Here is a 22,539-nt window from a genome sequence, read left to right as displayed (position 1 = left end):
TCGAGGATATGACCTGTTCCAAATTTTAATAGGATTTGTTTAATAAAATCCTATTACATATGAAAAGTGTTTAAAATTTTAAATTAGAATTTGTTAGGATTTAAGATTTGATCTTCAGATGCCTCCTACTTGAGCCTGATTATATATATATATATATATATATAGAGAGAGAGAGAGAGAGAGAGAGAGGAGTGAGGGGATTTGAATCCCAAACCTTAAGGACATCCAACATCTACCATGTATTATTGATTGTAGTTTGATGTCTTATTAGTTATATTATTAATTTTTATTCCATGTTAATTATATTCAGATCATTATGCTGGCTACCGCCCCCCACCCCCCAAAAAAAAAAAAAACAAAAACAAAAAGGTTTCTTTTTATTTCCTTATAATTCTAAGTCAAACAGCTAACCCACTCCAAATAACTCAGTCTAAATAAACATCAATTGGGTGAGTTTGAATACGTAATGGATTTATCTTTTTTTTTTTTATGGGACCAATTTGAAATTTCTGGATGACTTTTTAATCGAATTTGCGATGGATTTGGATAGTAGGATTTTAAATGAATCTAGATATAGGTAGCGTAAAATTTGCAAGTATCATGCTCGTTGCCATTCATAGCTTGGATCCTAAAGTTTTGAGCAAATTTATGACAGCATGATGTCATTGTTATTCATTGTCTAATAAAAAAGGTGCTACATGGGTTTATTAGCTTAGGCTAGTCCTCCTGACACATTATTTTTGGATGGTGACTCTCTAATAAATGGTGTCAAAATCAAATCCATTACGTGTCACAACCTTAGTCATGTGGGTCCCTCATAGAGGGTTACAACTTATCAGAGTCGTGAAAGATCTAGACATCTAATAGGGTGGAGTGAAAGATCTAGACATCTAATAGGGTGGAGTAGGATCTGGGCCATGGATGGAACCCTCCTCTCTCAAGTAAGAGCCAACCATAATAAGGGCATCATGAGGTTAATTGCTAGAGGAGATTGTTATGATCCCACGTTGACTAATAAAAATATATCACATAAGTTTATTAGCTCGGGCTGCTAGTCCTTTCGGTACCGTGAGCTTTTAGGTTGTGAATCTATGACATTTTCTATCATTATTTCTTGGATACATGTAGCTCTTCATACACAGGCTTGCACCACTTGTGTCTCATGGCTATTTGGTTATCTTGTTCTATTTTTCATGCATACAATGAAGATAATTAGCCGACAGAGTGGTTAACCTTGTTTGTCCTTGAACAAAAAAAAGAAAAAGAAAAAAGAAAAAGAAGGATGACGACGACGACAGGTTCTTGTCCATGATCTCCCTGATCCCCTTTTGTTTTTAATATAGGCAGATGTTTTTTGGAAAGATTTTTGTAAAACTCCTCTTACCCCAAAAAAGGGCCCAACATAGCAAAATAAGATTTAGAATCGATTTAGATCTTGATTTTATATTTGACAATTAAAGAATTGCTTGAGTCAGTAAAAGAAAAATTAAGAATACTCTGGTCGCATCCCTCTACTTAGCAACTAGAGGTTCTAAATTAGATTCTTGGATAATGCATCTCAAAATCATGGACACATAATTATATGCTGATGGATCTCCTTCCTTTTTTTCTCAAAAGAACAAAACTACGCCGACGCCAGTGCCTTGATACAAACAACGATAGCCGACATACTTTAAGTGCATCATTTAATATGCTGCTTGAAAAGTATTTCAACCAAGAATATTAAATATATAAACCAGAATTCACTTTTTGGATCAATATATACTAATACAAAAACGACAAAAACGAACAGATTTGGATATGAAGCATTCCAGATCACACGAAAGAGGCCACAAAGCTCTCCTGTAAGCATGCCTTGGCAGGTCCAACAGTCCATTTGGGCATCCAATAACACCCCAATTACCCACCTACTAGATTAAAAATTTGGAACATCTAGCGTTCTTAATCAAACTATGCCCTCGATGCAGAATTTCTAGACCGTTCCAAGTTTGGAGCCAAACTATGGATCATCCGACTTGGATAGCGACAGGTAATTGTAGCAGAAAGCTAGACCATCACTTCTCTCATCGAACTTGCAATACAAGTTTCAGTCAACAAATTTGCAAGAAACCAACAAGCATTAGGAACCTAGGCAAAAATCTTTCTTAGCATAGTCCGTATCTCTTTAGCATTCGGAGTAGAGCCATCGCCAATGACAACCCTTAGCACTTGTTATGCTGCATGGGCTCTAAATCTTAGTTATCACAAGCAGTACACAAAGTCCTTACTTAGCCAGATCGTTAATTTGTTCTTTCACCCACACCTGGTTCCGGTTACTCCTCCAGCTATCAAGAGATTTTGGGTCTCCCACTTATCAGCCAACCGATTTGAAATCAAAAAAGACATCCACAATGAACTTGATATTGGGGAAATGCACAGTTTTTTCCGGCATAAACAAAAACACCGATCAAAGATGTAACGGCAATACCAACACAATTTGATTCCTGGTAATTAGAAGCTTACAAATTCTAGTCATATAAATGCAAAGACAGGAATATAGAGTTCCAATATGGCAGCCTCAGATGAAAAAGAAACCTTCTAAAACCTCAAAATTTAACTGAAACAAGCATAGCATATAGAACTGGAAAAGACAATTAATCTTCCTCCTCCCCCTCATTCTCCGCAATATTGAAGTATCGCAGCTCATAAACACTGCGATCTTTGTTGGATGCAATCACTCGAAGCCAATCCCGCACATTGTGTTTCTTCAAGTATTTCTTCGTCAGGTACTTCAAATACCTTTGCGGGGAAAAAATGCTGAATCAGACGGATGGATTATGAAGACTCTAGAGAACGAAGACTCTAGAGAACTTTACCAACGAATTCTAGTTTATTAAGACAAAGTGAAACTTTGGAAAATAAAGTACCGAGCAAACTACATCAGATAAACAAAATTACACCTAGTTATGTTTTCAAAAACACACAAAGGGTAACCAACCGTAAGTTTTCAATCAATTATGTCCATTCTCCTTCAAAGTATAGTAATGAAGGCAAAGCAGTATGTTACAGGGTCTAAAAGGAAATGGTAGTATGTTACCATTCTGTAGCAAGACCAGAAAGCTTCAAGCCTTCAAGAGGATTCAGCAATCACCTTCAATTCTGGAGTGAGTAGATTGTCCTTGAATACTCTAGCATCGATTTTCCAACTCAACTAATATAAGTTCAACCTTGAAGGATGAAAACTGATTGAAGTTCAACCTCAAAGCACAGAAACCCACTCTTTTCTCCAATTCACCATTTTGCCCGAAGTCCCAGTCTCAACTCTCCCCTTATGCTGCATCTGATCTAATTTTGGAGCATAGATAGCTGCACATAACGATGATATGCTCGCAGAACCCTCATTTTTCACTCCATCTTTTAACCTGTCCTGATTCCATCTCTCCCCACATTAGCAGCAAATCATTTTATCTTGAAACATTAATAATTTCATATGGTAACGATAATATCTTCCACAACCTCCTTTTCTTACAATAGCAGGCTAGAAAGATGAATATAAAGCTATATAACTCATAGCTAGGCATGGCCTCTCTAAGAACAGGGGAAAAATACATGAATAAAGTATACATGCAGCCCATTTACAGATCAACGTGCCATATCATCAGTATCATAAATACCTAAAAATATCACATGATTCCAAAGGAACCAGATAGAAGGGAACCAAACCTGTTCCCCACTGGATGATGCCATTCATGGAAGCTTTTATATAATTAACAAGACAACCTCAACCCAAAAGAACCTTCCTGAAAGTTATAAATGATGCTCCTGCAGAATTTGTCAACCAATACAACCATATCGACTTGCATCCTATTAGGAAATCAGGCACCAACCGAAAACTTTAAAAGCACAAAAACACAAGCTTAGATCATATTGGCCACACACGATGACCAATAACAAAATGACAGAATTTTTAACTTTAGTTATGCAAACGAAAATTTCCGTTCATAATTTCCAATTACTTATGTCCATAACTTTCATGATTGAAACTACACGTTTCGGTAGGTGTATTCAGCAAAGCGTGCTGACATTCATTACTTCAATTACTATGGAATGCATGCAAACCAACAAAACCAATCAACACAAACCTCAAACAACAATGAGATCAATACTGTTGCAAATTTAAACAATAATAACAATAATGATAATAATAACGGACATAGAGTGGGTTTTTGAGCTCTCTATAAGAACTTGCAAATCACCCCAAAATAACCCAAATCATAAACAAATATCAACCCTGTCAAACAAGGCAGATCCACAAAAAGGCTAAATCTTTAATAACATATGTACAAAGAATGAATCTAAGGTAAACCCTAACGCTGGTAACCATTACATTAATTTGAACTGATCCAGAAACGCAAGACTTTCTAGAAAAGCGTGGGTGATCGAGATCGAGAGACAGAGGACGCGTATGAAAGAAAAAAGGGGGGGTGGAGTTACCGCTTGGAGAAGGGGCCCTCAGAGGTGACGGTGATCTTGGACTTGTCGCGTGTAACGGCGACCTGGTCGCCTAGGGCACCGGCCTTGCCGCCGGCGACCTTGATGCGCTCCTGGAGGAACTTCTCGAGGGAGGCGATCTCCATGATCTTGTCCTCCACCGGCTTCGCGCAGTCGATCGTAAACGTCGACCCTTTCTTCTTCCCTCCCTTCGCCGCCACCCCGCTCGCCCCGCGACTCATCTCCTCTCTTGCTCTCCGGACCTCGGCGGCGCGACGTTCAGTGTAAGGTTAGGGTTTTCAGAAAAGAAAGCAGCATGCCAGCGGCTTCTCCAATTTAAACCACAGAACGATAGGATGTCCCGCAGGAACTGGGAGATCATCCACCATCCATTTGATGGGAAGGCTGTGGGAGATGGAAGGGAACCCCTCCTTTGTTATGGTGCTCCGCGGGGCATTATAAATTTGCATTGCATGGGCTAACGCCCCGGTGATCTGGCTTGGCCAGCTTTGGACCGCTCTAGCCACATTCGTTGGGTTTCATGAATCATGTCGAGCAAGTCTAATTTGTATGCCATATGGATTTGTATTTGTATTTCTTAAGTCATTTTTATCCCGATAATTATAATCTTATTTAAGATTTATTTGGATGATTAGATCTCAAAATTTTATAGAATTCATAAATTGAACCAATATAATCAATAAAATCAAATCAGACTAGGCTAATATTTATAAAAATCTAAAATATATTTAAAATGGACTGATCCGATCTCATAGGAAGAAAAAAATAATCTAAATAAAAAATCAAAACAGAACAATTAGGGATGCACCATCCAAAAATTGAAACTATCCAAAAGTTGAACCCAGAATCTGTGATGTGAACAAAAGATAGACCCACTAGGGTAAGCCTGTATCCATGTCAAGATACACATCTTAAAAGGCGCAGAAGGTGAAGAGATTGAACACATGCCAGGATTAATTAGATAACCATTGGTATGACATTTCTTGTTTGCACGGTTTTAGTTCCGGAACAAATTGTGTTGGGAATGAATTCAGCTAGATGTCAGTGTGCAATTTATTTATGATTTAGCAAATTGATAAATACGAAGAGACTGGTTATCATGGGCTTGAGCCCATGAAACCTAAAATCCTTTTCACCAAAGATTCATCTTTGTTAATAGGAAAAATTATGTATAGATCCCTCATTGCATCTAAAATTATTTTTAAGTCTCGGATTTTCAGATGGATTAAAAAATCCCCAGACTGACATGAAATTATTTTTAGATCCCTGCCATCACCTACTGCCTTTTAACACCAAACTGCCCTTGAATAGTTCTGGTTACATAATTTTGACAATTGGTTACACAGATTTATGCTCAAGTTATACAGATTTATATTCAGGTTACACAGGAATATGTATAATCTGAACATAAACCTGTATAACTTGAGCATAAATCTATGTAATCTGAATACGAATCTGTGTAATCAAAACCATCCAGTTTGGTCACTTATATGGAGTTAAAGTGCAGCAAGCGACGACAAGGGTCTAAAAATAATTTTGGATTACTCCAGGGACTTTTTATTCCATCTAAAAAATTCAGAGACTTAAAAATAATTTTGGATCCAATGAAGGATCTATAGATAATTTTTTCTTGTTAATAGGTTGACAACAAGATCTTGCAGCAATATTACGGTGATGCATCATTCGCAAGCCTAACTTACAGAATCAGACTACAGCAATTTCAAATAAGGTGCTTGCGATGAACTCATGAATCCGACTAGAAGATCTTTTCGGCCAAAAGAAACACCCTGTATCACATAAGCGATTCATGCAATCAGAGCAACCAGAGCAACACTTGCAGATTGACCAAGAGACAAAGACAAAGAACTTTACCGTCTGAAGTTTGAATTAAAGAGAAAAAAAGGCCAAATTAACAAAAAAATTCCAAACATCTGACTTAGGTCTTAAACCAAGAGGGTAAAAGTGCCATCCTGTGTGTTATCCCAATAAGAATCAGGGTTCTTAGACATTCGGGAAAAGATAGCACCATGTTAACAATTCAACATATAATAACTATCAATTTGTTTCCATCAACAATCAACAAACAATATATGATCCGTGTTTAGTGCATCCCACATAATCGCACTTTTTGACTTTTTTAACTATATTTATGCCTTGAATACTAAATGATTTTAAAGCCATATTAATTAGTCTAGGATATCTGTGACACAAGTCACTCATGGCAGGCCTGCTCATTCTAACCAAAAATCAACATCAATGGTGTCTGTGTCCGATGAAATTGTATGGTAGATCCAATGAATGAAGCAACGAAGAAAGTGGTAGCCATGTATCTTCAATCTTTTTGCGAGTGCGCTAAGAATTGATTTGCATATTTATCCACCTTCGATCCTTTTGAATGGTCATAGTACTCAACCACCGCAGCTCCAGCTAAGGCAGCCAGGGTAAGAGCCTGAGCGTGCAGCCTGCAAGACAAATTTATAATGAGTCAGGACAGTTGAGGCCAAAGTTTATTATTGATATACACATGCTAGAAGATCTTGACAAGGACTTTATAGAAACTTATTAGAATTTGTATGATTCAGCTGACTAAATATTTTACCTAATTTGAGAATTGAGATGGGGAAGCTAGCATCATGCAGCTTTCAAGCATTATAATTCCAAGAATGAAGATATGCCATTCTAGTCATATTCCACAGCAGTTAAAAACTGGCATTAAGTCCTTTCTTTTCTTGTGGGGGGAAACATAGATTAGACCTCGTCCTAATTTTTTAAGTTTTAATAAATCAGGAAGAAAGTTGGACAGTTCATTCACAGTTTAGCACTAAGGAAACAACAGAAATTAAAATTGAACGAGCACTCTCCAGAGTAACACTGCAAAAGTATTTGCAAAATTGTTAAAAACGAAAAACACAATGTTTCACCAGATTCCATGATGTTCAGTTTAAAACAGCATAGCTTCCACACTTGCTACAGGTAGAGAGAGAGAGAGAGAGAGAGAGAGAGAGAGAGAGAGAGAGTAAAATCATCACAGAAAGCGAGATCAGATCAAAATGTTCCTGGCTCCTTAAGAAACAAATGTGTGATGTCATCTGAATCCTGCATCCGGACGAATCCTATTTTGCTCAGTGAAAAATAAAATCAAGTGCTTGTTATAAAATCCCATGGGCTGAAGGTTACAAGTGACAATGTGAATAAACAGAACTCTGAACACCATAAATCTTCTTGTACCATTCCATTCCCATTGATGTCAATAACCTTTATTAGTCATTAGTCCCAAGTGCCATAGAAATTAGCTATAAAGCAGTGGGTGTACACGGCCTCAATAATTGAATGAAACAAACTTGGCTCTGATGCACAGCTTGTATCTTAGAAAGCTTTGTTGAACAAATGATAATGCTCACAATAAATAACTTGTATCATGTGTTGAAGATGCTATAATCATTTGAGCATTTGCATAATTTCATCATAATTTATTTCTTAATATGGGGCTAAAAGATGCATATTAAGAGGCTTCTGTTTCAATAGCAAATATAGTGTGTTTGTGGCCAAATTTACAGCCTTAGGAGGCTGACCATATGTTTCATTTATCCAAATAAAATCAGCCTCCATGACTCAGCAGCACAAGAGAGGTTGATGAACTCTTTTGAGTAATGGAATCCCCTTATCACTTTTATTAAATGCGAAAAAAGAAAAAAGAAACTGAAAAATCTATTGCTCAAATCCACCTATCACTCACTCGAATCTGTTTAGGGATGATAATTAATCATATGACTGCCTTGATCCTCCCCATGAGATTTCTATGTCAAGGCAAGGAATAATGGGAGGAACCCTTAAAATATCATGCCCGTGATAATACTAAAGAACAAACTTGTATGCTGGCTATTCGAGCTGTTTCACTCTCCACAAGGCCCAGTCCAAAACTTTAATCTGAAGACAGAACCATAGGCACTTAGATGCATCAAGCATAATAGATTGTACAGAACTGGAATTCAAGTATGACAATACCCTTCTTGCCCCAAGCAGAATGGAATATGGCCTATGATATCTTTCCTGGATGCCAGAGTATGCATTAATGTAATTCTTGCACATCCTAAAAGCAATGTAACTACCATGGCCATCTTATCCGGGTTCATAAGTCATGATATTAACCTTTTTTTTGGTACAAAGTCTATGTCCACAAAAGATTTCAGTATTGGTTGAAGTTTGTAAACCATAACTCTATCACAAAGCAAGAGACATCCTGAAAGAAAATGAACCATATATAGTGAAAGACATATCACAGAGTTTCATGTACAGATAAACCCACTGACTTTTGTATCATGCATCAATGACCTATATAACAAATCTAATTGATGTCAGTTTGTCAGCTTATTTGTCAAAAAATGTGGCCTAGAAGATTCAAACCAAATTTTGTATAGATTAATTCCATCAGACAATTAAACAAAAGAACTAAACAAGATTGAAAAGACTTTTGCTAGCCTGGAAATTGTGCAGTCTAGTCACAAGCCTAATCAAAATTGCGTCTCTACATTTGACTAGGATTGGAATTGGGCCAAGCCAAGCTAGGCCACACACCTGCCCGAGCTGCCCTGAAAAAGTTTTCAACTCCGTGTTGAGCTTAGGCCCCTTTTTCTTTTCCCCAAATACCATCCCAAGCCCGAGCCCAGCATGAAGGCCTAGTGGAGCACGGCCCGAATAGGCCTGTTTGGGCTGAAGGCTAGGCCCTACCCGAATTGGCCCATTTGACCCAAAATTATTGGCCTGATTGGCCCAAAATGCCTGGACCTGACCCAACTGATTATTGGCAAAAGATTCTAATAATGAATTTGGGTCAGACTTGGCCCAGTTCTAGGCTTGGGTTGGACCAATCATGGACCTGAGCCTAGCCCAAAATTTATCCGAGGGCTATTTTTAGACTCAAGCCCAACCAGAACAGTCTCAAAACTGGCCTAAGGTTTGACCCAAAGCTAGGCGGCCCTGGCCCATTTCAAGCCCTACATGTGCTCAATGATGCAATGGTAAATAATATAAAGGCCTAAAATAATAGTCATCTGTGTTGCCCAATAAGGGTTAATAGGAAAAAATAAAAGGCAAAATGTTAAGATTGTTTTGTGGTTTTCAATAAAATTTAAAAAACTAAACAGGAAATTGGTTGCATGATCTTTCATTGTTTGATGCTTGCTGATTGTGGGATTCTTGGGTGCTCTCGGATGTACAGATAGGTGATTTTGAGAATTAGTCCCCCAAATGGATTTTTTCTAGAAGATGGAAAAGTGCATAAAGTAACACACCAGCCAATACAAAAGGTCAAAGGGTTCCTATCTTGCTTCCAATGAAAAGCAAATCCATGTGAGCGGTACATTTCATACCACAGGATGGAAAGGTGAAGAAGAAAACAGATAGTCTGATGGTAGGACTAGCTTAGACCTAGATGTAACATGCATGCACAGCAGGTTTGCTGAACCTGCTTAGTCATAGGGCAGGCAGGCACAAATACAGACTTTACCTTCAAAGCAAAAGCACGTGACTATGAATGGAAAATCAAAGAAGTAGAAAATCTTCAATGAAAGATCTTTTTCTTTTCTAGTACTAAATTATGAAACTAAGCAATACAAAAAAACAATATGGCTGTATTCATCGTTATGGATCCACTGTAAAGCATAAATGCAAAAACTGACGCATCTTCTTGTAGATCATGAAAACAAGCAGCAAAATGCAAATGAAAATCCTTTAGAACACAAAATGCATCTTCTCAACCCGCTCCACTGGGACAAGGTTTTCAACACTACATTATATCAGCAATGCATAAAGTCTACCTGTCAATAAAACGTAGTTCAATTATGCCCCAAGCCTCTACTGTGCTTGCTCTCCTTTTATAACATGTCAAATGAATAATGCTCCTTCATCTAATAATTCCTTCTGTGAATGTTTATTTCTTGGACTTCTGAGTTGTTCTCTTCCCCAATGATTTCATCTATAGTCCTAATCACCCATATAATAACACAATTCCCCACATCAAAACAAGTTAGCTTTAATTTATCTTCCACTTTTTAAGCAACTTTCCTTGCTACGAAACAGCTCAAAATTGAAAAATCAGCACTTGCAGTAAGGACTAAGGAATATCTGCAACAGAACATTAGCTGTGCTTCTTGCACTTTCATGGTACATACACCGATCAAAAGTGCATGACTGGGCCTTTCCTTGTTGATTTTGATACAGGATTGTGTTCTAGTTTATTATCTTGGTGCAAATGTTTTGCAACACTCCAGCGGTCTAACCTCACAGTTTATATGCAAAGTTCCAAACATCAGCATGACATTTCATCTCAGACATTTAACTACAACATTTTCAATTCTAGTCTCAACAGTTTCATTTAAAAAAGGAATTAAGTCAAGAGAAAACATATATAGCATTATTTTAGAAATTAGAATACATAGAATTGTCTGGAACTTTGGATGTGTCACATAATTTTGGTGGTCACTGCCAGTAAACTTATCAAAATGGTTTCAAAAATAAAAATGCAAAATAACTGGAAAAACGGAAAAAATAAAGATGATCTTTCTTTGATGAGAATCTTAACAAATAATAGGAAAGAATCCTACTTTTACAAAATATATTCCTTCCATATCGAAGTGATTTTTGCACAAACTCTAAGGTCTACAATATCTTTCTTAGCCTCTATACAGTTATAACACTGATAGCAATTTCTCTATAGACATGTGTTTCTTAAATGTCTGGAATCCCAACATTAAAGTATTTTTAGATATATTAGAATATGATTTTAAGCTCAGAAACATGCTTCAAAACAACCGATGAAATTCCTAAACTATGGACAGTTTGAACTACTTTCAAAATAAAGTTGTTCCATCTCATCCAAAATGGCCAAGATTAAGTGAAAATGAAGAAACTCCATAATTGTGGTCAATACTAGACTAGCACTCAAGCCCCGCGTTGTGGGGATTTAATTGACAATAATGACAACATTTTACATTAAAAGTTGCTCTCATTAATTAATCGCATGATGAGATCAAAAGGATCTCTAAAAGTTCTTCTTTCCAAAGATGGCCTCTCAAACCAATGAAGGTTGCTGCATTTGGTAAATACCTGAGATCCAACATCTCCATGCAGTACTCAACAGAATCCTCCAATTTCCCCCCTTTGCACAAGCTTTGAATCAAAATTGCATAGCTAAAAGCATTCCATATATCTCATTTTAAAATCTTCTTTGCATCGTTAAACTTTGTTTGCTTGCAGAAGCCTTCCACAACTGCCGTGTAAATCACAACCTCAGGGATTGCTCCTTTCTCACGTATTAACCCGAATAGCTTCATTGCTTCTTGAACCAATCCATCTTTGCAGAGTCCATCAAGCAAAGGGTTCTGACTTTCGACGACCGCGACTCTATCTGCTTCTTTTTTTTAAATAAAACTAAGTTATAATAATTTAAAATATTTTTTATTTTTTTATAATATTATTTATGTTTTTATTTTTTATTTAAAAAATATAAAAAATTAAAAAATAAAACTTGACACATGGCGTTGTGGGAGATTATCCTATAATCTTACGTATCAACATGGAATGCCACCTCTAATACCCGTGTATCGCTTTACTATTATTATATAGATAGATAGATAATAATTTAAAATATTTTTATTTTTTAATCATACTATTTGTGTTTTTATTTCTTATTTAAAAAAAAAAATAAAACCTGACATGTCGCATTGCGGGGCATTATCCTATAATCTTATGTGTCAATACAGAATGTCACCCCTAATACCCGTGTATCACTTTACTATTATCATATAAATACTAGTTAAATCTGATCCATTCCACTCAAAATGAACAGTTTTCAGACAAAACTTAAAACATCGCTATAGAATTATTTCATGTACAACTACATAGTCTACTCTTTTTAGATACACTTGTAAACTGAGGTGAAGTGGTTGCTCATGAACCATGGGAAAAAAATCTCTAACTCTGTTTTCATCTCAGAATATGCAGTAATATCCTCACATATTGTTTTTAGCCAAAAAATCCTATCACAAACATGAGCTATAGTAAAAGTATATTCAATCATAATAGGGGAAATCTCTTGACAAATGAGCCTAGGATTTCACTACTTTTCCATATATGCAAGATTTTATACTCGATACCCAGTGCTTTAATTCTGTATGACCATTTAACATTTGCATTCCCAAGTCTTCATACTTAGGCATACAGGATGGGCATTATTAATCCTAAAAACTTTGATTGGACTAATGCACAACAGGATAGGAAGGTTTTACCATCATTAGAACTTTAGCAGTGTTAAAACAAGTGATACCTTCATCATTTGCATTGATATGATATACATTGGATGACTAAAAGCATGGTTTAGAGAAGTTCAGCAGATCCATTGATTGTAAATGATCCTACATCCATAAAAGCATCCTTTTGATCTAGCATTTAGTTACTTTAGGTTAAAATTAGAAGCATAATGCTAGAACCTAGACCAAGATTTAAAGGAGAGGCACCAATGCAAAAAAAAGTATCAGATGACACATGCAAAAAAGTAAGGAATGATAGAATTACCATTTTTGATGATTAAAGTGATAATAAACACAAAAAAGTAGGAAGGCAAACATGAGTTGTGTTCCAACATTCGGATGATTTACCAGACTAAAAAGCATGAAGTTACCAACTAAAAAAATGGACAGACACACAGCATGCAACATGATAATGAAACTGAAAAATAATTGGGCTATTTGTATCTGCAAATTACCCCTATTGTTCAAATGACTTGTAAGACTAAATGGACCAAAGTTACATATACTATTACTAACAAATTTTAGCGTATAGGAGAAGAATATAGAAATGTTATTAAAAAAAAAGAAACAACCATGAAGCATCGGTTCCTCCTAGCATCAATTATTTTCCTTTAAAATTAAGAATGTCAATTGAAGCACAGAATTCTATGTGCACCGGTCAATTTCTTATTTTTCTTGCAAGTTCACTGCAAGCATTGAATCATAACATAAATGTGGATATTTTACATCATCCTCCAAAACTACAAACTCCTTCCCACGCTAAATTATAAAGATGCAACCAAGAATTGCTAAACCTGGAACCCTTAAAAATCAAAGAATGAAAACTGCTTCTAACCAGAAAGCTTCACAAAGGAAATTATAATGTAATCCTGGAAGAACGAACCTAAGCGCTGAACTACCATTTTCATAACTCTGAAATTTAATCATTTGATCAATACTCAAAATCTGATCTCATCACCCCACCCTGACCCAAACAAAACTCCACCTTTGAACAGCACACAAAGAAAAAAATAAAAATAAAAACCATTTCCTTAAAAAAAATAATGCTAGAAAACCGAATCAGAAGTGCATCTAGAAATCCCGTCAGACCTCAACATCCGAAACCCAAGAATTCTTCGTATATTAAATACTAGAAAACACCAATATAATCACCATTAGATAATAGCCGGACAGATTTTAAAAAATTGAATAACAAATAGTTTCCTTTGGGGAAAAGGATTTTTTTCAAGCCGAACCTCGCGTGGATGATCTTGACGCTGGTTTTCATATTAGGCCGAGACCAGTTGTACGCGATCGAACTCCCGATTCCGCTGAGCCAAAGGCATCCTTTTTTTTTTTCCCACAACGGGACCCACATAACATCAAATAAAGGAAATCAAATCAGAAACCCTAATCAACCAAATTCCCAAAGACTAAACGAAAAGAAATTCAAAAAAGAAAAACGGAAGGGAGGGATCCGAAGAATTACCGACAGTGCGGAGCTTGTGCTCCACGACCCACTTCCTGATGGACTCCAACGTGCTCGGACTCTCCGCCATTGCTGGTTCTGGTTCGCTTCTCCTTTCTTTTCTGATTTTTCGCCCACCTTGGAAGAGGAGAGAGAAAGAAAGACAGAGGGAAAAGAAAACTTGGCTAGCTATTTATAGATGTGCGCGTCTGCCAACCTCGTGGATTTGACGGTGGAGTTGCGGTCAACCTGGAACGACGGCTTCTTTCAAAGCACGAAAAAAACCTGGGCCGACGGGATTGAACATCCGAGCGTCTCGCTTTCGATCTCTTTTCCTAAATAATATAAAAAAAAATTATTTATATAATTAATATAAAATCTAATTTATTTATAAAAATAATATAAAAAAAAAAATACTTCACATCATCCAAAATTTTCCACATAGACATCATTCAAAAAAAATATATATATATTTAAAATAATATTTTTAAAAATAATATTTTGAATGATGTTTTTAAAAATACTATTCAAAATAATTTTTTTTATTTTTTATTTAAAAAAAATCAAAAAAGAATGAAGAAAAAATAAATTTTAAAATTTTAAATTAATAAATAAATTAAAATTTTAATTTTCAATGAAATTTAAAATATAAAAATTTAAATTTGTAATTCAAATAAAGAAGATAATTTTAAATGATTTATTTTTTTTCAAATTAATTTTTTTAAAAAAATATCTAAACAAAAATCTTAAAAATTTAAAAAATTAAAAATATCATAGAAAAAAAGAAAGAAATACGAAAGAAATAAAAATTATAAATTTAAATTTAAAAAAATAAAAATTTTAAAATTAATTCAAAAACATCATTTCAAATTCTTACCAAAAATGTTCAAAAAAATAAAAAAATAAAAAAATAAAAAATATCATTAAAAAATTAAAATTTTAAAAAAACAAAAAAAATGAATTATAATATGAATTTTAAAAGAAATAAAATTTTTAAAATTAATTAAAATAAAAATATTATTTCAAATTACTTTCTCAAATTTAAATTAATTTATTTAAAAAATATTCAAAAGAAATAAAAAAATAGACTAAAAAAATTTCATAAAAATAGAAAGAAATGAAAAAAAATTATATAATTATAAATATGAATTAAAAAAATTAAATTTTTAATTTAAATTAAATTTTGATAAAAAAATTAATGTCATAAAAAAGTGAAAAAATGAGAAAAAAATGTGAAAAAAAATAAATTTATAAATTAAACTTTAAAAAAAATAAAAATTTTAAATTTAATTTAAATAAAAAATATCATTTCAAATTACGATGTCCATTTCAAATTATTTTTTAAAAAAATTATCTCAAGAAAAGAGAAAAAATGTTGTAAAAAAATAAAAAATACCCTAAAAAAAGAAAAAAAGGAAAAAAATAGAATTGAAAAAAAAATAAAAATTATAATTCTAATTGAAAAATAAAATTTTTAATTTTTAATTTTAAGAAATAAAAATTATAATTATAATTGAAATAAAAAATATCATTTTAAATTACTAAATTAATTTAAATATAATTATTTAAAAAATATTTTAAATAAAAAAAAATTACGTAATAGAATGCCAAAAAGATAAAAATGGAAGAAAACTAAAATTAAAATTTAAAATTATAAAAATTTTAAATTGAATTTCAAAAAAAAATGTCATAAAAGAAGTAAATAAAATAGGAAAAATGATAATAAAATAAAAATTATAATTATAAATTAAAAAAAATAACTTTAATTTAAATTAAAAATTATCATTCAAATTACTATCCTCATTATTTAATTAAATTTATTTATTAAAAAATCATAAAAAAATAATTAAAAAAAATTAAAAAAAATTAAAAAAACTAAAAAAAGGAAAAGAGAAAAAAAAAAAGGAGAAAACGTCAAAGGGAATGGCGTTTTCTCCTTCCCCCTTCTTCTCCCTTCTCCATCTTCTCCCTTCTCCGGCGTCTCTCCGATGGCACGGCGGTACGGCGGCGAGCTCTCGACGGCGGTGAGCTACCTCCTCTCTCTCCCTCTTCCTTTCTCTCCCTCCCTCTTCCTCTCTCTCTCTCCCTCTTTTTCGTTGGTCGGTGGCGGGACGCGCGCCCCGATGGCGGGCCCCACACCCCAACGGCGGGCCTCGGCCCCCTCCTCTCCCTCTTTCTCTCTCTCTCTTCCTCTCTCTCTCCCTTTTCCTTGGCCGCCGGCCACAGACGGCCGACGGCGGGCCGTGCGCCCCAGCGGCGGGGCCCCGGCCCCCTCCTCTTTCTCTTCCTCTCTCTCTCTCTCTTCCTCTCTCTCCCTTTTCCTTGGCCGCCGGCCACAGACGGCCGGCGGCGAGCCGCGCGCCCCGACGGTGGGCCCCGCACCCCGACGGTGGGCCCCGACCCCCTCCTCTCCCTCTTTCTCTCTTTCTCTCTCTTCCTCTCTCTCTCCCTTTTCCTTGGCCGCCGGCCACAAACGGCCGGCGGCGGGCCGCGCGCCCCGACGGCGGGCCCCGGCCCCCTCCTTTCCCTCTTCCTCTCTCTCTCTCTTCCTCTCTCTCTCCCTTTTCCTTGGCCGCCGGCCACAGATGGCCGGCGGCGGGCCGCACGCCCTGGCGACGGGCCCCGGCCCCCTCCTCTCCCTCTTCCTCTCTCTTCCTCTCTCTCTCTCTTTTTTCCTTGGCCGTCGGCCACAGACGGCCGGCGGTGGGCCGCGCGCCCCGGTGGCGGGTCCCGGCCCCCTCCTCTCCCTCTTCCTCTCTCTCTCTTTCTCTCTCTCTCCCTCTTTTTCCTTGGTCGCCGGCGACAGACGGCCGGCGGCGGGCCCCGACGATAGCGACGGCAGTGGGCCCCGACGGTGCCGGCCTATGCGGCCGCGGGCGGGCCCCGCGGGGGTCGGGCGGCGGGCTCCGATGGTTACTCTGTGACGGTTCCCAATGGCGGCCCCGCGACGGGCCGTCTATTTCAATCTTTTTATTTTTTTTATCTCATTATTTTTTATTTTTATTTTTATCTCATTAGATTCAGATATATTTTAAAATTCAATTCGATTGTATTTTAAAAATTTTAAAATATATTGCATTTCATGAAAACATAGACCCGTCAATTGACCAATGTAGAATATTCTACGTTATCCGTATAAAATATATATTTAAATATATATTTTTGTACGGATATCGTAAAATATATACATTGGTCAATTGATTGTCCAGTTTGGATAATTTGAGAATTGCATTTAATTCTATAGATAATTATATTATTCGAATGATATGCAGAGGGTTCGAGAAAAATTTCGGACAGTATTTTTCTTTAGTTCTCCTCATACATTTTGAGTCGTGTAGGGAGAACTAAGAAAAAATACTGTCGAAATTTCTTTCGGTCCTTTTTGCATATCGTTTAATTAATGTAATTAATCTATAGAATTAATATAATTTTCGAATGGGATATGATCTATCTGTACCTATTTGTTGATGATATGATGCATGTATCATGTAAATCTTTTGAAACGATAAAATAATTAATAATATTAAATATTTTGATTTTGATTTTATCGTAGGTTTTTCTGAGAAAATGGCCAGTACTCGAGTTCGTGTACTATTGTATTATGATGGCATGATACAGAATGATGAAACTGATGTGCAGTACAGTCACCTTGTAAATCGGATGATTAGAGTATCTTCATCATTATCACGTCAAGAATTATTGGATCATTTATACAACAGTATTCCTGTAGACAAAGAAAAATATAAAATAAAATTGAAATGAAAATCTCCTAATATGTCGGGACAGTTAATGCAGAGTAAATATATCTTGATTCTAATTGATGACGATGAAGATGTCGAAGAAATGCTGACATTTTCTTTGAAATATTCAGAATGTCAATTTTTAGAATTATATATTGAAAAGGAAGATGTACCAAGCTTTGTCCAATTATTCCAAGTCCTATGGTGACTTCTCCTTTGCTAGAAGTAGTGATAAGTGCGAAAAACGACACTCATATAGGAAATGATGACTGGATAGTCTGTGAAATAAATTTTGATAGTCTAGGCTTTGAGTCAGATGAAAATGGAGATGAAGACTGTTGGATGGATGAGGACAGTAGCAGTAATGATGATGATGGTGAAGATGAGAATGATGATCAAGATGTTCAGGCTAATATTAATGTGGAAGAATCTCAACCTCGTTTGCACGAACCTCTACAATATTTTAAAGATATAAATTTAGATGATGGTGGTTGTGTTAGTGCTGGTCGAAGATTGAACTCTCACAATCAGTTTTGAGACTCCTCGATGACTGAATTTTCTAAAGGTCTAATGTTTGAGAGTAAAAATTATGTAAGGAGAGCTGTTGATCTTTATCACATTATGAAGCATCGGACATACAATGTAGTTCAGTCGCATTTGAAATTATGGTCCGTATGATGCGCATCATCAGATAATGTTCAACATTGTAAATGGAGGCTTCGTGCTGCATTGTTGAAAAAACATGGATATTTTCAAATCACAAAATATGAGGGTCCTTACACTTGTTTATTTACGGGATTGAGTCGAGACCACAAACATGTCAGTGGAAGGATGATTAGCACATTAGTCCGATATATTATTGAGAAAGATCCCGGTGTTAAAGTTGAAGCTATTGTGGCAGCCGTTAATGATCAATTTCAATATACAGTGTCATACAGAAAAGCATGGTGTGGAAAGCAGAAGGTATTGGTTGATATTTATGGAGAATGGGAGCCGTCTTATGCTAAATTACCCTATTATATGGCTGCACTTCAACATGCAAATCTCGGTACAGTTATTTCATGGAATTTTTTTCAAACTGTGAATTCTAATGTCCGAGTTTTAAATTATATTTTTTGGGCTTTCAAACCATCTATTCAGGGTTTTACGCACTGCCATCCTGTAATCAGCATTGATGGCACGCACTTGTATGAAAATTTTAAAGGTAAGATGTTAATTGCAACAGAAATTGATGCAGAGAATGGGATATTTTCATTAGCATATGCAATTGTGGATGAGGAGACGACTGCAAGTTGGAGTTGATTTCTTTTCCAGCTCAGAATACATATCGTTAAAGATAGAAATGGAATATACTTAATTTCTGACAGGCATCCAAGTATATTAAATGCCATCACAGATGAGTCTATTGGATGGAGTCCACCACGTGCCTATCACTGATACTGTTTAAGACATATCTACAGTAATTTCAACACTCATTTCAAAAATGTGCAGCTGAAAAGAGCAGTATGGCAAGCAGGAAGCGCTCATCAAATTCGCAAATTCAACTTTATCATGGGTAGGATCAGAACAGTGAATAAAGAAGCTTGGAGCTGATTGTCCGAGATAGAAAAGGAGAAGTGGACGTTGGCACATGATGATGGCCTGCGCTATAGTGTCTTAACTACAAATTTGTCGGAGATTTTTAACGGTATTTTACGAAGAGCTAGAAATGTGCCAATTACAGCTTGTGTTCAAATGACATTTTATCGTCTTGTGAAATACTTCAATACGAGGCATGCCCAAGCCTTGAGATATGTAGAGGAGAATCCAAATAATATTTTTACTCCTCATGTTGCAATTAAAATTGCTGAAAATCAAATTAAAGCTAACCAGCACCGAGTAACAGCATTCAACCTTCAAAGAGGTATATATGAAGTGCTTACGAGGAGAACAAGCGGAGGATTACGAGGTGGAGAAAATTTTCATACTGTTACTTTAGCTGAAAGAAAATATTCTTATGGAAAGTGAAGCATGTACAAATATCCATGTTCACATGTTTTAGCTGTGTGTCAAGAAATTACTGTATATTTTAGTAGTTTTGTGGATGATGCATATACAATTACAGCATATATGAATGCTTGGAGCGGTGATTTTAATCCATTACCATATGAAAATTATTGGATGCATACACGTATGTTCAAATATATTCCTAATCATCATCGTTTGAGACCCAAGCAGAAAGGTAGACCAAAGTCAACAAGACTACGAAATTAGATGGATGATAGGCAAATAAGAAGTAAGAACCACTGTGGCATTTGTAGGGAACAAGGTCATGACCGTCGTCGCTGTCCTAGGATACTTCAACATACTTCAACTTCAAGCAGTGGAAGAAATTAAAGACTTCGAAGATTTATTTTCGTCATTGTTTTATGTATTTCTGTGAGATTGTATTTGAATTTACGTGTTTAATATCCTGAGATGAACTGAATTTAGTGTTTAAGTTGTATTATGTAACAATATTGTGTTTAATTTTTTTTTTTTAAATATATTATGTTTTATTTTTTAATACATCTGTGATAATATCGTTATTTTAGATTTATTAGCGTATTATAGCTTACGATCCGCGGTATCCCGATCTTCGAGACAGCAGTATTCTTACATTGCAGGAGCACCATCGATCACAGACTATTTTAGATGGCGGCGTAAGCATTCCAATCCTATTTACTATTTAAATTTTTATTTTAAAAGTCATGTACGTTATCTAATTATTATATTTTATTGTAGGAGCCCAGACACCTTCGTCTACGACGATCCGATGCTGATTTCTGAAGGACAGAGGACATCCCACATAGAGTGTTAGATTATTTATGATATCTGGAATTTTATGGAGTATATCGGATTGGTCGTATATAGATGGACGTCGGTCTTATTACTGCTTTGCTTAAGAGATGGCGTCCAGAGACACACACATTTTATCTTCCATTTGGTGAGGCGACCATCACTTTACAAGATGTCAGCATCCTTACTGGACTACCAGTTGATGGCGATCCAGTTATCGGAGTTGATCCCACGCTTACCATTCCAGAGTAGCAGGCTTTGTGCTTGCGATTGCTAGGGTTTGAGCCCGATGCATATTTTTTCGATCATTCACGACTCAGGATTGAGTGTTTGGATGATCGTTATCGATATTTTCATATTACGGATGATGCACCAGAGGAGATGGTGTAGCAGTATGTTAGGGATCAGGTGCTGCGGTTGCTAGGTGGTGTCTTGTTACCCGATACTTCATCGAATAAGATAAAGTTGATGTTTTTGCCATTATTAGAGGATTTAGACTTCGCTCGTCGACTCAGTTGGGGCAGTGCAGTACTAGCTTGCCTATACAGAGCTATGTGTCAAGATTCTTATGCTGATCAGAGCGAAATTGGTGGTTATCTTGTATTATTACAGGTATGTGAATTAAAAATTTTTATTTTTAATATTTAATTATATTTTATATTAAATATATCATCTATTTAATTTTTAAAATTTACAGATTTGGGTATGGGAGCGTATGCCGACTATCAGTCCATTACGACGACAGTTGCTCGAGATGCTATCAGAGCAGCAAGATCCTAATGTTCCATTCAGACTAGACAGATCATTGGGATATAGGTATCAAAATATTATTTTTTATTTTAAATTTACTATTTTAAATTTGATAAAATTTATTTAACATTAATATATTGTGAAACCGATGGAACGTTGCATTCAACGTTCATCACGTATCGACGAGAGTGGCATAGGTTTATAGGTGCCAGTTGGATACATTAGTTGATACATATATACGGGTAAATTTTAAATTTTTTACAAATATCATTTTACAGTATTCATAATCTATTAAAATTTTAGCTTACTAATTTTTTTTTATTTTAACTATATCAATTTTTGTGGGAGCCATATACAGATAAGATATTGGCATACTGCCGCAGATGTGTACAGTTGGACACGACATATGAACTGCTAGGGTGTCACTTATTTGTTTAGATGTGGTAGAGTGGCATCTTTCTGATCATGTCCTGCGGTAGTTTGGTCAGATTCAGGGCATCCTAGAGCAGTTTGATGCCAGTCAGGGACTTCATCATATTGATCGACGATGGAGAGCTCGTATTGACTGACGTATTAGACATGCAGAGTACATCGATATTTGGGATGCACGTCGAGATCACATTTTTCATGGTGATCCTATTTTGAGAGACCGTTCATATACCGATGACTACATGGCTTGATTTTTTAGTATTACGGTGCGAGTCATTAGACAGTCTCAGTATGCAGTTCCTGAATACGAGGGCGAGAGTTCTACTGTGCGTCTTTTGGTAAGATTACGAAAATTACTTTATGTTATTTGTGTTAATTTTTATTTTATATTTTACACTATACTGACTGTTTTATTTTTATTTTGTAGACTGATTCTATGTCGGATCTCATGTTGGACGCTCGTCGTGCTTTATCTACGACTGATGAGGACGAACGGATTCAGATACTGCGGGAGATAGAGAGAACAAGTTTCAGAATATTGGTGGTGATTGGTATTGAT

General features: G+C 35.8%; 2 protein-coding genes across 3 annotated transcripts; both read right to left on the bottom strand.

Annotated features, from left to right (window-relative positions):
• Nucleotides 1–2,455: 2,455 nt before the first annotated feature.
• LOC105039853 (large ribosomal subunit protein eL22z) lies at nt 2,456–4,787 on the bottom strand. Of its 2 annotated transcripts, XM_073250506.1 has the most exons (4): nt 4,474–4,787; nt 3,258–3,401; nt 3,077–3,167; nt 2,563–2,778 (listed from the first exon to the last, which is right to left on the bottom strand). In XM_073250506.1, exons 1-3 carry the CDS (start codon nt 4,710–4,712, stop codon nt 3,110–3,112), a joined length of 441 nt encoding a protein of 146 aa, XP_073106607.1. In that variant the 5' UTR covers nt 4,713–4,787; the 3' UTR covers nt 2,563–2,778; nt 3,077–3,109. The 2 variants fall into 2 exon arrangements, with proteins under 2 accessions (XP_010914459.2, XP_073106607.1); XM_010916157.2 differs by lacking the exons at nt 3,077–3,167; nt 3,258–3,401 and having other exon boundaries at nt 2,456–2,778; nt 4,474–4,781.
• Nucleotides 4,788–6,499: 1,712 nt separating this feature from the next.
• On the bottom strand, nt 6,500–14,520 carry LOC105039852 (uncharacterized). The gene is made up of 3 exons (XM_010916156.4): nt 14,266–14,520; nt 14,033–14,123; nt 6,500–6,953 (listed from the first exon to the last, which is right to left on the bottom strand). The coding sequence occupies exons 1-3, from the start codon at nt 14,333–14,335 to the stop codon at nt 6,824–6,826; spliced, it is 291 nt and encodes a 96-aa protein (XP_010914458.1). The 5' UTR covers nt 14,336–14,520; the 3' UTR covers nt 6,500–6,823.
• Between the last annotated feature and the right edge of the window lie 8,019 nt (nt 14,521–22,539).

This window comes from Elaeis guineensis, chromosome 1 (assembly GCF_000442705.2).
Source record: "Elaeis guineensis isolate ETL-2024a chromosome 1, EG11, whole genome shotgun sequence".
Classification (NCBI taxonomy): Eukaryota; Viridiplantae; Streptophyta; class Magnoliopsida; order Arecales; family Arecaceae; genus Elaeis; species Elaeis guineensis.
Note: the sequence above shows the minus strand (reverse complement) of the source record. Positions and strands in the feature narration are given on the sequence as shown.